Source organism: Tachyglossus aculeatus, chromosome 26 (genome assembly GCF_015852505.1).
Source record: "Tachyglossus aculeatus isolate mTacAcu1 chromosome 26, mTacAcu1.pri, whole genome shotgun sequence".
Lineage (NCBI taxonomy): Eukaryota > Metazoa > Chordata > Mammalia > Monotremata > Tachyglossidae > Tachyglossus > Tachyglossus aculeatus.
In genome coordinates, this window is record NC_052091.1 from 17,618,011 (window position 1) to 17,631,984 (window position 13,974).

At 44.8% G+C, this 13,974-nt stretch overlaps 1 protein-coding gene across 1 annotated transcript; it reads left to right on the plus strand.

The window, feature by feature from the left end:
* The first annotated feature begins 8,096 nt into the window (after positions 1 to 8,096).
* BCL2A1 (BCL2 related protein A1) lies at positions 8,097 to 13,282 on the plus strand. The gene is made up of 2 exons (XM_038767383.1): positions 8,097 to 8,875; positions 12,249 to 13,282. The coding sequence occupies exons 1-2, from the start codon at positions 8,456 to 8,458 to the stop codon at positions 12,354 to 12,356; spliced, it is 528 nt and encodes a 175-aa protein (XP_038623311.1). The 5' UTR covers positions 8,097 to 8,455; the 3' UTR covers positions 12,357 to 13,282.
* The last annotated feature ends 692 nt before the right edge of the window (positions 13,283 to 13,974 follow it).

The following is a 13,974-nucleotide window of genomic DNA, read 5'->3' on the forward strand; positions in this document are numbered from 1 at the left end:
AGGATTAGAACTCAGGCCCTCCGACTCCCAGGACCGTGGCATTGCGATGAGGCAGCGTGGCTCAGTGGAAAGAGCACGGGCTTTGGAGTCAGAGGTCATGGGTTCGAATCCTGACTCCACCACATGTCTGCTGTGTGACCTTGGGCAAGTCACTTAACTTCTCTGAGCCTCAGTTACCTCATCTGTAAAATGGGGATTAAGACTGTGAGCCCCACATGGGACAACTTGATCACCTTGTATCCCCCCCAGCGCTTAGAACAGTGCTCTGCACATAGTAAGCACTTAACAAATGCCATCATTATTATTATTATTATTATTATTATTATTCCCTAGACAGCGACTGAACGGTTTCGGAGAAAAATTCCCAGACTGAGCCCCCTCCTTCCTCTCCACCTCCCCATCCCCACCACCTTACCTCCTTCCCCTCCCCAAAGCACCTGTATATATGTATATATGTTTGTACAGATTTATTACTCTATTTATTCATTTTACCTGTACATGTTTATTCTATTTATTTTATTTTGCTAATATGTTTTGTTTTGTCGTCTGTCTCCCGCTTCTAGACTGGGAGCCCGCTGTTGGGTAGGGACCGTCTCTAGATGTTGCCGACTTGGACTTCCCAAGCGCTTAGTCCAGTGCCCTGCACACAGTAAGCGCTCAATAAATACGATTGAATGAATGAATGAATGAATGAAATCTCAGCTCTGCCAATTGTCAGCTGTGTGACTTTGGGCAAATCACTTCACTTCTCTGGGCCTCAGTTCCCTCATCTGTCAAATGGGGATTGAGACTGTGAGCCCCCCGTGGGACAACCTGATCACCCTCTATCAATCAATCAATCAATCGTATTTATTCATTCATTCATTCAATCGTGTTTATTGAGCGCTTACTGTGTGCAGAGCACTGTACTAAGCACTTGGGAAGTACAAATTTGCAACATCTAGAGACATTCCCTACCCAACAGCGGGCTCACAGTCTAGAAGGGGGAGACAGACAACAAAACATATACACCAAGTAAAATAAATAGAATAAATATGTACAAGTAAAATAGAGTAATAAATCTGTACAAACATATATACAGGTGCTGTGGGGAGGGGAAGGAGGTAAAGCGATGGGGGGAAGAGAAGCGACTTGCCCAAGGTCACACAGCAGACAAGTGGCTGAGCTAGGATTAGAACTCATGACCTTCTGACTCCAAGGCCCGTGCTTTACCCGCTACACCATGCTGCTTCAATCAATCAATCAATCGTATTTATTGAGCGCTTACTGTGTGCAGAGCACTGTACTAAGCGCTTGGGAAGTACAAATTGGCAACCTAGAGAGACGGTCCCTACCCAACTGTGGGCTCACAGTCTAGAAGGGGGAGACAGAGAAAAAAACAAAACATATTATTGACAAAATAAATAGAATAAATATGTACAAGTAAAATAGAGTAATAAATATGTACAAACATATATTCATTCAATCGTATTTATTGAGCGCTTACTGCGTGCAGAGCACTGTACTAAGCGCTTGGGAAGTCCAAGTTGGCAACATATAGAGGCGGTCCCTACCCAACAGTGGGCTCACAGTCTAGAAGGGGGAGACAGACAACAAAACAAACCATATTAACAAAATAAAATCAATAGAATAAATATGTACAAGTAAAATAGAGTAATAAATATGTACAAACATATATTCATTCATTCATTCAATCGTATTTATTGAGCACTTACTGTGTGCAGAGCACTGGACTAAGCGCTTGGGAAGTACAAGTTGTCAATATATAGAGACGGTCCCCTACCCAACAGTGGGCTCACAGTCTAGAAGGGGGAGACAGACAACAAAACCAAACAGATTAACAAAATAAAATAAATAGAATAGATATGTACAAGTAAAATAGAGTAATAAATACGTACAAACATATATACAGGTGCTGTGCTGTATCCCCCCAAGCGCTTAGAACAGTGCTTTGCACATAGTAAGCGCTTAACAAATGCCATCATTATTATTATTATTATTATTTTTATTTCCTGAGTACGTATTATGTGCAGAGCCCTAAATACTTGGGAAACTATAGAACAACAGAGTTGGTAGAACTGCTCCCTGCCCACAAGGATCCTCTAGTCTCCAGGGGGAGAAAGACATTACAATAGATTATATGTCTAGGGGAAATAATCAATCAATCAATCAATCGTATTTATTGAGCGCTTACTGTGTGCAGAGCACTGTACTAAGCGCTTGGGAATCTTTTCTCAGGGTCTCACTTGGAGAATTTCCAGTCCTCTACCAGTCTCGGTTAGGGGAGGGAAAGTCACGCGGCTTAGTGGAAAGAGCACGGGCTTGAGAGTCAGAGGTCACAGAGTAAATGCTTAGCAAAGATAATTTTAAAAAATCACCGATGGACAGCCCCCTCTGCCATACACACCGCCCTCCTTCCTCTCCCCACAGCACCTGTATATATGTATGTACGGATTTATTACTCTATTTTATTTGTACGTATTTATTCTAATCATTTTATTTTGTGAATATGTTTGGTTTTGTTCTCTGTCTCCTCCTTCTAGACTGTGAGCCCGCTGTCGGGTAGAGACCGTCTCTAGATGTTGCCAACTTGGACTTCCCAAGCGCTTAGTCCAGTGCTCTGCACACAGTAAGTGCTCAATAAATACGATTGATTGATTGATTGATTAGTACAGTGCTCTGCACACAGTAAGCGCTCAATAAATCCGTTAAGCCCTTCTTAGGTGCCAAGCGTTGGGCCGGAGACATCATAAATCAGGTCGGACACTGGCCGGGTCCCACACGGGGCTCAGTCTAAGCAGGAACGAAAACGGGTATCGAATCTGTATATATGTGTATATATATATATATATATATATATATATATATAATCAACATCATCAATCGTATTTATTGAGCGCTTACTGTGTGCAGAGCACTGTACTAAGCGCTTGGGAAGTACAGGTTGGCAACATATAGAGACAGCCCCTACCCAACAGTGGGCTCACTGTCTAAAAGAGTGTGTTGTTGATTGATTGATTGATTATTTCCCCTAGACATATAATCTATTGTAATGTCTTTCTCCCCCTGGAGACTAGAAGATCCTTGTGGGCAGGGAGCAGTTCTACCAACTCTGTTGTTCTATACTTTCCCAAGTATTTAGGGCTCTGCACATAATACGTACTCAGGAAATAATAATAATACATATTATTATTATGATTTTTGTTTTTGTTTTGTTATGTATATATATATGTATGTATATATGTATACAAACATATATATGTACGTATTTCTTACTCTATTTTACTTGTACATATTCTATTTATTTTATTTTGTCAATATGTTTTGTTTTGTTGTCTGTCTCCCCCTTCTAGACTGCGAGCCCGCTGTTGGGTAGGGACCGTCTCTAGATGTTGCCAACTTGGACTTCCCAAGCGCTCAGTCCAGTGCTCTGCACACAGTAAGCGCTCAATAAATACGATTGAATGAATGAATGAGATGGAGGAAATCACACAGTAAGCGCTCAATAAATACAACTGAATGAATGAGATGGAGGAAATGCTTTCACTTCTCCCTGCAAACTCTCCCTCTTGAATGGTTTCAGCTTCGCACCTCGTGGGCCGCGGAGAGTGGAAAGTCCGGACTCTCCCCGGGTAAAATGCCCCGCTGTTTCGAAGTTACTTCTCTCCAGGGGTATTTTGAGAAAGGGGAAGATTTGGGGTTGGGGCCGGGCTGAAGAGGGTCTGGAGTTTTCCCCCCACGGGCTGCGGACAAATAGTACCGAACACCGAGCCGGTGACTCTTCCAACCTGCCAGTGCTCTTCCTCACTCCCTGGAGCAAGTCAGAGTCAATCAATCAATCAATCAATCGTATTCATTGAGCGCTTACTGTGTGCAGAGCACTGGACTAAGCGCTTGGGAAGTCCAAGTTGGCAACATCTAGAGACGGTCCCTACCCAACAGCGGGCTCACAGTCTAGAAGGGGGAGACGGAGAACAAAACAAAACATATCAACAAAATAAAATAAATAGAATAGATATGTACAAGTAAAATAAATAGAGTAATAAATATGTACAAACCTATATACATATATGCAGGTGCTGTGGGGAAGGGAAGGAGTCAGGCACCCATCAGTCAATCATATTTATTGATTGGTGCTGTGGGGAAGGGAAGGAGTCAGGCACCAATCAATCAATCAATCATATTTATTGAGCGCTTACTGTGTGCAGAGCACTGCACTAAGCGCTTGGGAAGTCCAAGTCGGCAACATCTAGAGACGGTCCCTACCCAACAGTGGGCTCACAGTCTAGAAAGGGGAGACGGAGAACAAAACAAAACATATTAACAAAATAAAATAAATAGAATAGATATGTACAAGTAAAATAGAGTAATAAATACGTACAAACATATGTACATATATGCAGGTGCTGTGGGGAAGGGAAGGAGTCAGGCACCAATCAATCAATCAATCAGATCTATTGAGCGCTTAACAAATGCCATAAATCACCCCCAGCAAAAAAAAAATGTGCTGCTCCGTCTTGGCCCTGAAGCACTTATGTACATTTCCCTAATTTATCTAAATTAATATCGGAATCCCCCTCTAGACTGTAAGCTCACTGTAGGCTGGGAACATATCACACCTCCTCCAGGAGGCCTTCCCAGGCTGAGCCCCCTTTTTCCTCTCATTCAATCATTCCATCGTATTTATTCATTCATTCATTCATTCATTCAATCGTATTTATTGAGCGCTTACTGTGTGCAGAGCACTGTACTAAGCGCTTGGGAAGTCCAAGTCGGCACCATCTAGAGACGGTCCCTACCCAACAGCGGGCTCACAGTCTAGAAGGGGGAGACGGAGAACAAAACAAAACATGTCAACAGAATAAAATAAATAAATAAATCCTTTCTTTGTTTCCCCAAATCTCAGCTTCGGCCTCCTCGGCTGCAACATTACTCTCCCAAGTGCTTACTACAGTGTTCTGCACACTGTAAGCGCTCAATAAATGTTTTGTTTTGTCGTCTGTCTCCCCCTTCTAGACTGTGAGCCCCTTGTTGGGAAGGGACCGTCTCTATATGGTGCCGACTTGGACTTCCCAAGCGCTCAGTACAGTCCTCTGCACACAGTAAGCGCTCAATAAATACGACTGAATGAATGAATGGTGCCGGCTTGTACTTCCCAAGCGCTTAGTACAGTGCTCTGCACACAGTAAGCGCTCAATAAATACGATTGAATGAATGAATAAATACCACTGAATGAGCCCCTCTTTTCCTTCCACGTTCCTGCCTTTGGTGATCCTTAGAATCAATCAGTCAATCAATCGTATTTATTGAGCGCTTACTGTGTGCAGAGCACTGTACTAAGCGCTTGGGAAGTCCAAGTTGGCAACATCTAGAGACAGTCCCTACCCAACAGTGGGCTCACAGTCTAGAAACCAGCGGTTCCTAGGCAATCCTCCTCACGGTGGGAGAGGAACGGGGCCTAGTGGATAGAGTGCGGGCTTGGGAATCAGAAGGACCTGGGTTCTAATCCCTGCCCTCCTCCCCCCTCGACTTACCTGCTGTGTTACCTTGGACGAGTCACCGCACTTCTCTGTGCCTCAGTTACCTCACCTGTAAAATGGGGATTGAGACTGTGAACCCTATGCGGGACAAGCGCTTAGTACAGTGCTCTGCACACAGTAAGCGCTCAATAAATACGATTGAATGACAGGGACTGTGTCCAACCTGGTTAGCCTGTATGTACCCCAGCGCTTAGTACAGTGCCTGGCACATAGTAAGTGCTTAGCAAATACCATAAATGAGGCATCTTCAGTCCATTGCAGCCCCTTGGCGATGTCCGATGCCCCCGAGATCGTACTAAGCGCTTGGGAGAGTACAGTATAACAAACAGACGCATTTCTGCCCACAATGAGCTGATAATCTAGAGGGGGAGACAGTTACCAAGTTGTTTTTTTCACTTTGAATACGTTTTGTCATTTTTAACCTGATAAATGCAGTAAAATACAATTACATTTCTGATCCATGTACTTCCCAAGCGCTTCGTACAATGCTCTGCACACAGTAAGCGCTGAATAAATATTGAATGAATGAATGAAATCGATATATTTATACGCATAATAGATATACGTATCTATAGATATAGATATGTATAATAGATGTATTGAATGAATATATAAATAAGTAAATTACAGATATATACGTATAATAGATATGCGATTGAATGAATATATAAATAAGTAAATTACAGATGGGACTGTCTCTAGATGTTGCCAATTTGTACTTCCCAAGCGCTTAGTACAGTGCTCTGCACATAGTAAGCGCTCAATAAATACGATTGATGATAATAATAATGGTCATGGGTTCAAATCCCGCCAACTGTCAATAAATACGATTGAACGAATGAACAAGTGGTGTGGGGTTGGGAGCAGGGGATGAATAAAGGGAGCGAGTCACACAGTAAGCGCTGAATAAATATTGAATGAAGGAATGAATGAAATCGATATATTTATACGCATAATAGATATACATATCTATAGATTATACATATAATAGATATGATTGAATGAATATATAAATAAGTAAATTACAGATATATACATATAATAATAATAATAATGGTCATGGGTTCAAATCCCGCCAACTGTCAATAAATACGATTGAACGAATGAAGAAGTGGTGTGGGGTTGGGAGCAGGGGATGAATAAAGGGAGCGAGTCATACAGTAAGCGCTGAATAAATATTGAATGAATGAATGAATGAAATCGATATATTTATACGCATAATAGATATACGTATCTATAGATACGTATAACAGATATATGATTGAATGAATATATAAATAAGTAAATTACAGATATATACGTATAATAGATATACGATTGAATGAATATATAAATAAATAAATTACAGCTATATACGTATAATAATAATAATGGTCATGGGTTCAAATCCCACCAACTGTCAATAAATACGATTGAATGAATGAACAAGTGGTGTGGGGTTGGGAGCAGGGGATGAATAAAGGGAGTGAGTCACACAGTAAGCGCTGAATAAATATTGAATGAATGAATGAATGAAATCGATATATTTATACGCATAATAGATACTTATAATAGATATGATTGAATGAATATATAAATAAGTAAATTACAGATATATACGTATAATAGATATACGATTGAATGAATATATAAATAAGTAAATTACAGATATATACATATAATAATAATAATGGTCATGGGTTCAAATCCCACCAACTGTCAATAAATACGATTGAACGAATGAACAAGTGGTGTGGGGTTGGGAGCAGGGGATGAATAAAGGGAGCGAGTCACACAGTAAGTGCTGAATAAATATTGAATGAATGAATGAAATCGATATATTTATACGCATAATAGATATACGTATCTATAGATATAAATACGTATAATAGATATGATTGAATGAATATATAAATAAGTAAATTACAGATAAATACGTATAATAGATATATGATTGAATGAATATATAAATAAGTAAATTACAGATATATACGTATAATAATAATAATGGTCATGGGTTCAAATCCCACCAACTGTCAATAAATACGATTGAACGAATGAAGAAGTGGTGTGGGGTTGGGAGCAGGGGATGAATAAAGGGAGTGAGTCACACAGTAAGCGCTGAATAAATATTGAATGAATGAATGAATGAAATCGATATATTTATACACATAATAGATATACGTATATATAGATACGTATAAGATATATGATTGAATGAATATATAAGTAAATTACAGATATATACGTATAATGGATATACGATTGAATGAATATATAAATAAGTAAATTACAGATATATACATATAATAATAATAATGGTCATGGGTTCAAATCCCACCAACTGTCAATAAATACGATTGAACCAATGAAGAAGTGGTGTGGGGTTGGGAGCAGGGGACGAATAAAGGGAGCGAGTCAGGGTATCGCAGAAGGGAGTGGGAGAAGAGGTAACAACCGGGCCAAGGGGCATCGTCCAGGGGCCCCAGCAAAGAGGCGGCGATCGGGACTGTACTGGCCAGAGCTCACCCCCTTGCAATCAATCAATCAATCAATCGTATTTATTGATCGCTTACTGCGTGCAGAGCACTGTACAAGTTGGCAACATATAGAGACAGTCCCCACCCTTGCAAGTTTCCACACTGTGGAGTGGGTTCGCTGGTTGTCAAGGCCATCAATGGCAATCGTGAGGAAGCGTAGCCCGTCTCTGAAGCTCCCTTTCTCCCCCTTCTGCAATTTTCCACTTTCATTTTCACCTCAGCCCACACAGGAAAGAGACGACTGACTAAGAGGACTTCACCGGCGCTTTCGATGATGCAAAGGGAAATTTCCCCAGCCCCGGAGAGGCGCCCTTCAAATAGCACCGCCGCCGCGGAGGGTCCCTACTCCGCGGAGCGGGCGAGTGGCCCCGGAAAGGCGTAACCCGGGCCGGACGCATGGACGACGGCGTGTTCTGGTCCGTCCGGGCCCTGGCCGAGGACTACCTGGACGGCATCCTCCGGACGCCGCGACCCGGGACGGCCCCGAGCAGGACTTCCCAGGCCCTGCAGAACGTGGCAGCCTCGGTCCAGGGGGAGGTGGAGGGGGCCCTGAAGCCTCACCTCGACAGCCTCGACGTCGGCTCGGTGGGGGCAGCCAGGGGGATCTTCAGCCACGTTTTGGCAAAGGAGTTCGAGGACGGCGTCGTCAACTGGGGGCGGGTTGTGACGGTGTTCGTCTTGGGGGGCATTCTCACCAAGAAGCTTCAGGGCAGCGGGGTCCCGCTGACGAGGGAGACCCGGGAGGAGATTTCTTCCTTCATCGCGGAGTTCACCACGCACCACGCCGGAGAGTGGATAAGGCAGAACGGAGGCTGGGTAGGTGTCAGCGCGTTTCTCACCTCTCCTCTCTGCTAGCTGGATTTCTAGTATTTTTCTTCCTCCCTCCTTGGGAAGTCCGAAATTCAGGCGGGAAGACAACTTCCCAGTAGTCCCCCGGGGCAGAGAGGCCCCTCAGGGAGAAAACACAATCGCCTCATTTTCCTTCCAGATACGAGCGACGCGACTTTTCCAAAACCAGGGGAAGACCCAGAACAGAGCATTAATCAATCAAGCAATCGTATTTACTGAGCGCTTACTGTGTGCAGAGCACTGGACTAAGCGCTTGGGAAGTACAAGTTGGCAACATATAGAGACAGCCCCTACCCAACAGTGGGCTCACGGTCAGGAAGACTGCATTATCAATCAGTCGTATTTATTGAGCGCTTACTGTGTGCAGAGCACTGGACTAAGCGCTTGGGAAGTCCAAGTTGGCAACATATAGAGACAGTCCCTACCCAACAGTGGGCTCACGGTCAAGAAGACTGCATTATCAATCAATCGTATTTATTGAGCGCTTACTGTGTGCAGAGCACTGGACTAAGCGCTTGGGAAGTCCAAGTTGGCAACATATAGAGACAGTCCCTGCCCAACAGTGGGCTCACGGTCGAGAAGACTGCATTATCAATCAATCGTATTTATTGAGCGCTTACTGTGTGCAGAGCACTGTACTAAGCGCTTGGGAAGTACAAGTTGGCAACATATAGAGACAGTCATCATCATCATCAATCGTATTTATTGAGCGCTTACTGTGTGCAGAGCACTGTACTAAGCGCTTGGGAAGTACAAGCTGGCAACATATAGAGACAGTCCCTACCCAAAAGTGGGCTCACAGTCTAGAAGGGAGAGACAGAGAACAAAACCAAACATATTAACAAAATAAAATAAACAGAATAGATATGTACAAGTAAAATAAATAGAGTAATAAATATGTACAAACATATATACATATATACAGGTGACATATATACAGGTGGGCGCATTAGCGTTAAAGCCCCTTGGCATTCGTTCCTCTTCCGCCCAAACATCCTGAAACTAAATGCAATCGGAATCAGTGTTGTGGAGCCGGTGTGGAAATGACGTCTGATGCTTTGGGGTGTTTTCAACTTTCATTCGTTCATTCCATCGTATTTATTGGGTGCTTACTGTGCACAGAGCACTGTACTAAGCGCTTGGGAGGTCCAAGTCGGCAACAGATAGAGACGGTCCCTACCCGACGACGGGCTCACGGTCAAAAGGGGGAGACAGGCAACAAAACAAAACATGGAGACGGGTATAGATCAGCCCAGTGTGGGGCAAGATCTGTGCGCAGAGCACAGGCCAGGCACTGTAATAATAATAATAATAATAATAATAATGGCATTTATTAAGTGCTTACTATATGCAAAGCACTGTTCTAAGCGCTGGGGAGGTTACTAGTTGATAAGGTTGACCCACGGGGGGGCCTCACAGTCTTAATCCCCATTTTCCAGATGAGGTCACTGAAGCCCAGAGAAGTGACTTGCCCAAAGTCACACAGCTGACAGTTGGCGGAGTCGGGATTTGAACCCACAACCTCTGACTCCAAAGCCCCGGCTCTTTCCACTGAGCCACGCTGCTCTGTACTAAGCGCTGGGGTGGATACAAGCTTTGCTTTGAGGACTCCAGTGGGCCTGCTTGATGACTTGAAACCTTCCCACCCCGCCTTCTCCCCTGGAGCTGGGAGGGAAGCCAGAGAGAGCTTGGGTCCAGATATTCATTCATTCAATCGTACTTATTGAGCGCTTACTGGGTGCAGAGCACTGGACTAAGCGCTTGGGAAGTCCAAGTTGGCAATATCTAGAGACGGTCCCTACCCGACAGCGGGCTCACAGTCTAGAAGGGGGAGGCAACAGACAACAAAACATGGAGACAGGTGTCAAGTCGTCAGAACGAATTCATTCATTCAATCGTATTTATTGAGCGCTTACTGTGTGCAGAGCACTGGACTAAGCGCTTGGGAAGTCCAAGTTGGCAACATATAGAGACGGTCCCTACCCGACAGCGGGCTCATCAGCCTCCAAAAGAGTTGTCTTTTAATAACAGCAGCAGTGGCAGCGTTGAGACCAACAGACGTGAGTCCCGGTAGCCGAGGGGTCCCATCGACGGTGGCCTAGTGGCTACAGCCCAGGCCTGAGAGTCAGAAGGACCTGGGTTCTAATCCCGGCTCTGCCACTTGTCTGCTGGGTGACCTTAGGCAAGTCACTTCACTTCTCTCCAGGAGGTCTTCCCAGACTGAGCCCCTTCCTTCCTCTCCCCCTCGTCCTCCTCTCCATCCCCCCCATCTTACCTCCTTCCCTTCCCCACTGCACCTGTATATATGTATATATGTCTGTACAGATTTATTACTCTATTTATTTATTTATTTTACTTGTACGTATCTATTCTATTTATTTTATTGTGTTGGTATGTTTGGTTTTGTTCTCTGCCTCCCCCTTCTAGACTGTGAGCCCACTGTTGGGTAGGGACTGTCTCTATATGTTGCCAGCTTGTCCTTCCCAAGTGCTTAGTACAGTGCTCTGCACACAGTAAGCGCTCAATAAATATGATTGAATGAATGAATGTATATATGTTTGTACATATTTATTACTCTATTTTACTTGTACATATCTATTCTATTTATTTTATTCTGTTAGTATGTTTGGTTTTGTTCTCTGTCTCCCCCTTCTAGACTGTGAGCCCACAGTTGGGTAGGGACCGTCTCTATATGTTGCCAACTTGTACTTCCCAAGCGCTTAGTACAGTGCTCTGCACACAGTAAGCACTCAATAAATATTGATTGATTGATTCTCTCGGCCTCAGATACCTCATCTGTAAAATGGGAATTAAGACTGTGAGTCCCTTGCGGGACAGGGACTGTGTCCAACCCAATTTGCTTGTATCCACCTCAGCGCTTAGTACAGTGACTGGCATAACACTTAACACTGTTAACACTTAACAGTGACTGGCATATGTAAGCACTTAACATATACCATAATAATTATTATTATTATTATTATTTCCTCATCTATCATCATCAATCGTATTTATTGAGCGCTTACTGTGTGCAGAGCACTGTACTAAGCGCTTGGGAAGTACAAATTGGCAACATATAGAGACAGTCCCTACCCAACAGTGGGCTCACAGTCTAAAAGGGGGAGACAGAGAACAAAACCAAACATACTAACAAAATAAAATAGATAGATAAAATAAATAAATCTATAAAACAGGTTTTATGACTGTGAGCCCCATGGGGGCCAGGGACTGTGCCCGACCTGATTAACTTCTATCTGTCCCAGTGCTTAGTACAGTGGCTGACATATAGCATATATGCCCCCAGTTTTGAAATGACCAGAAAATGTATCGTCTCCTGCAGGAAAATGGATTTTTAAATAAGTTTGAACAGAAGACCGTCTGGTCGGTGCTGGCGGATCTTTCGACGAAGATCCTGGGCGTACTCTCCCACCTGAAGCAATTTTACTGACCGAAAGGAAATCCACCCCCCGCGGAGGAACTGACGGAGATTTCCCGCACGTCCCGGGACCCGCTGCTGAAATTTCCTCCTCCGAAGTGACGCGAGGAGCCCCGGGGACCAACGACGTGTCTCGTCTGCTTGGGCCCGCCGATTCGGACGGCGCCCTGCCCGTCTCCCCCCAGCCTGCCCAGTAGCTCCCAGTTTGGATAGGGGAGCTTACCACAGCGCTCAACACAACCAGGCCCTGAGACACACGGGATGTCACCCGTTTCACGGACTCGCCGCACGACACGATGAGGTCAGACGGGTGCCGTTTTTAAGGCAGTCCGATTCCCGCCGGATCCGTTTTTCTGGTGTTCCCGGACCCCCTCGGATTGCTCCAGACCCTCCGTGTTCCCCTCCTAGGCCCCTCTGAGTGCGACCACCGCTTCCACGTTGAGCAACTCGGCGGTAGGAGCCCAGGAGGATGGGAGAATCAATCCCGGAGGGATCAACGCCATTCGGAAACGCTTATCGGGCCGAGTCGGTCCACGGGAGAGGACGGGCCTACTGAAAATCGGGCTGTCCCTGATGAAAACCAGGCTCAAACGCCCTGGGCCTACTGAAAATCGGGCTGTCCCAGATGAAAACCAGGCCCGAAGAGTGCTAACCCTCAACGGACATCGAGCGCTTAGTACGGTGCTCTGCGCACGGTAAGCGCTCAATAAATACGATCGATTGATTGATCAAAGACCCCCGAACGTGCATTTCTGGAAATGCAGAAGTGCGAGAGAATGGAAACGTGTCGACACGGGGACTCCGTTACGTCGACGCCCAACGGACTACGGGAGCTATGCCCTGCCACGCGAGATGTAAAAACTTGACCGCTCTATTTATTTAACTTATTTTGCAACGGATCCGTGCTAACGCTGCCCGATGCCACAAATAAACCTAAATGACAGGACTTCTCTCTTGCTATTGGGAAAGTGTCTTTTCCAAGAAGTGTTCGTTCATTCGATCGTGTTCATTCATTCAGTCGTATTTAGTGTGCAGAGCACCATACTAAGCGCTTGGGAAGTCCAAGTTGGCAACACAGAGAGACGGTCCCTACCCAACAGTGGGCTCACAATCGTATTTATTGAGCGCTTACTGTGTGCAGAGCACTGTACTAAGCCCTTGGGAAGTCCAAGTTGGCACCATAGAGAGATGGCCCCTACCCAACAGTGGGCTCACAATCGTATTTATTGAGCGCTTACTGTGTGCAGAGCACTGTACTAAGCGCTTGGGAAGTACAAGTTGGTGACATATATTGAGCGCTCACCGCGGGCAAAGCACCGTACTAAGCGCTTGAATTTCTGGAGAGTGGAAGGAGGTGGGGCCCGGAAACCTGGGTCCTAGAGGAAGGAGAATATGCCAGGATGTCTCCCGGCGGGCTCCAGGGAAGAGGTGATTTTAGAAGCAGAGACGGGAGAGGGAGGGCACGGTATTCATTCATTCAGTCGTATTTATTGAGCGCTTACTGTGTGCAGAGCACTGTATGAATCTCTCAAACACTCAGGGTTGGTAGCTTCCCCCTTCCTCTCGCCTTCTTCCTTCCTCTTCCTGTTGTGGGGAGATTCACCACAGAGACACACTCTCCACTAGCTGG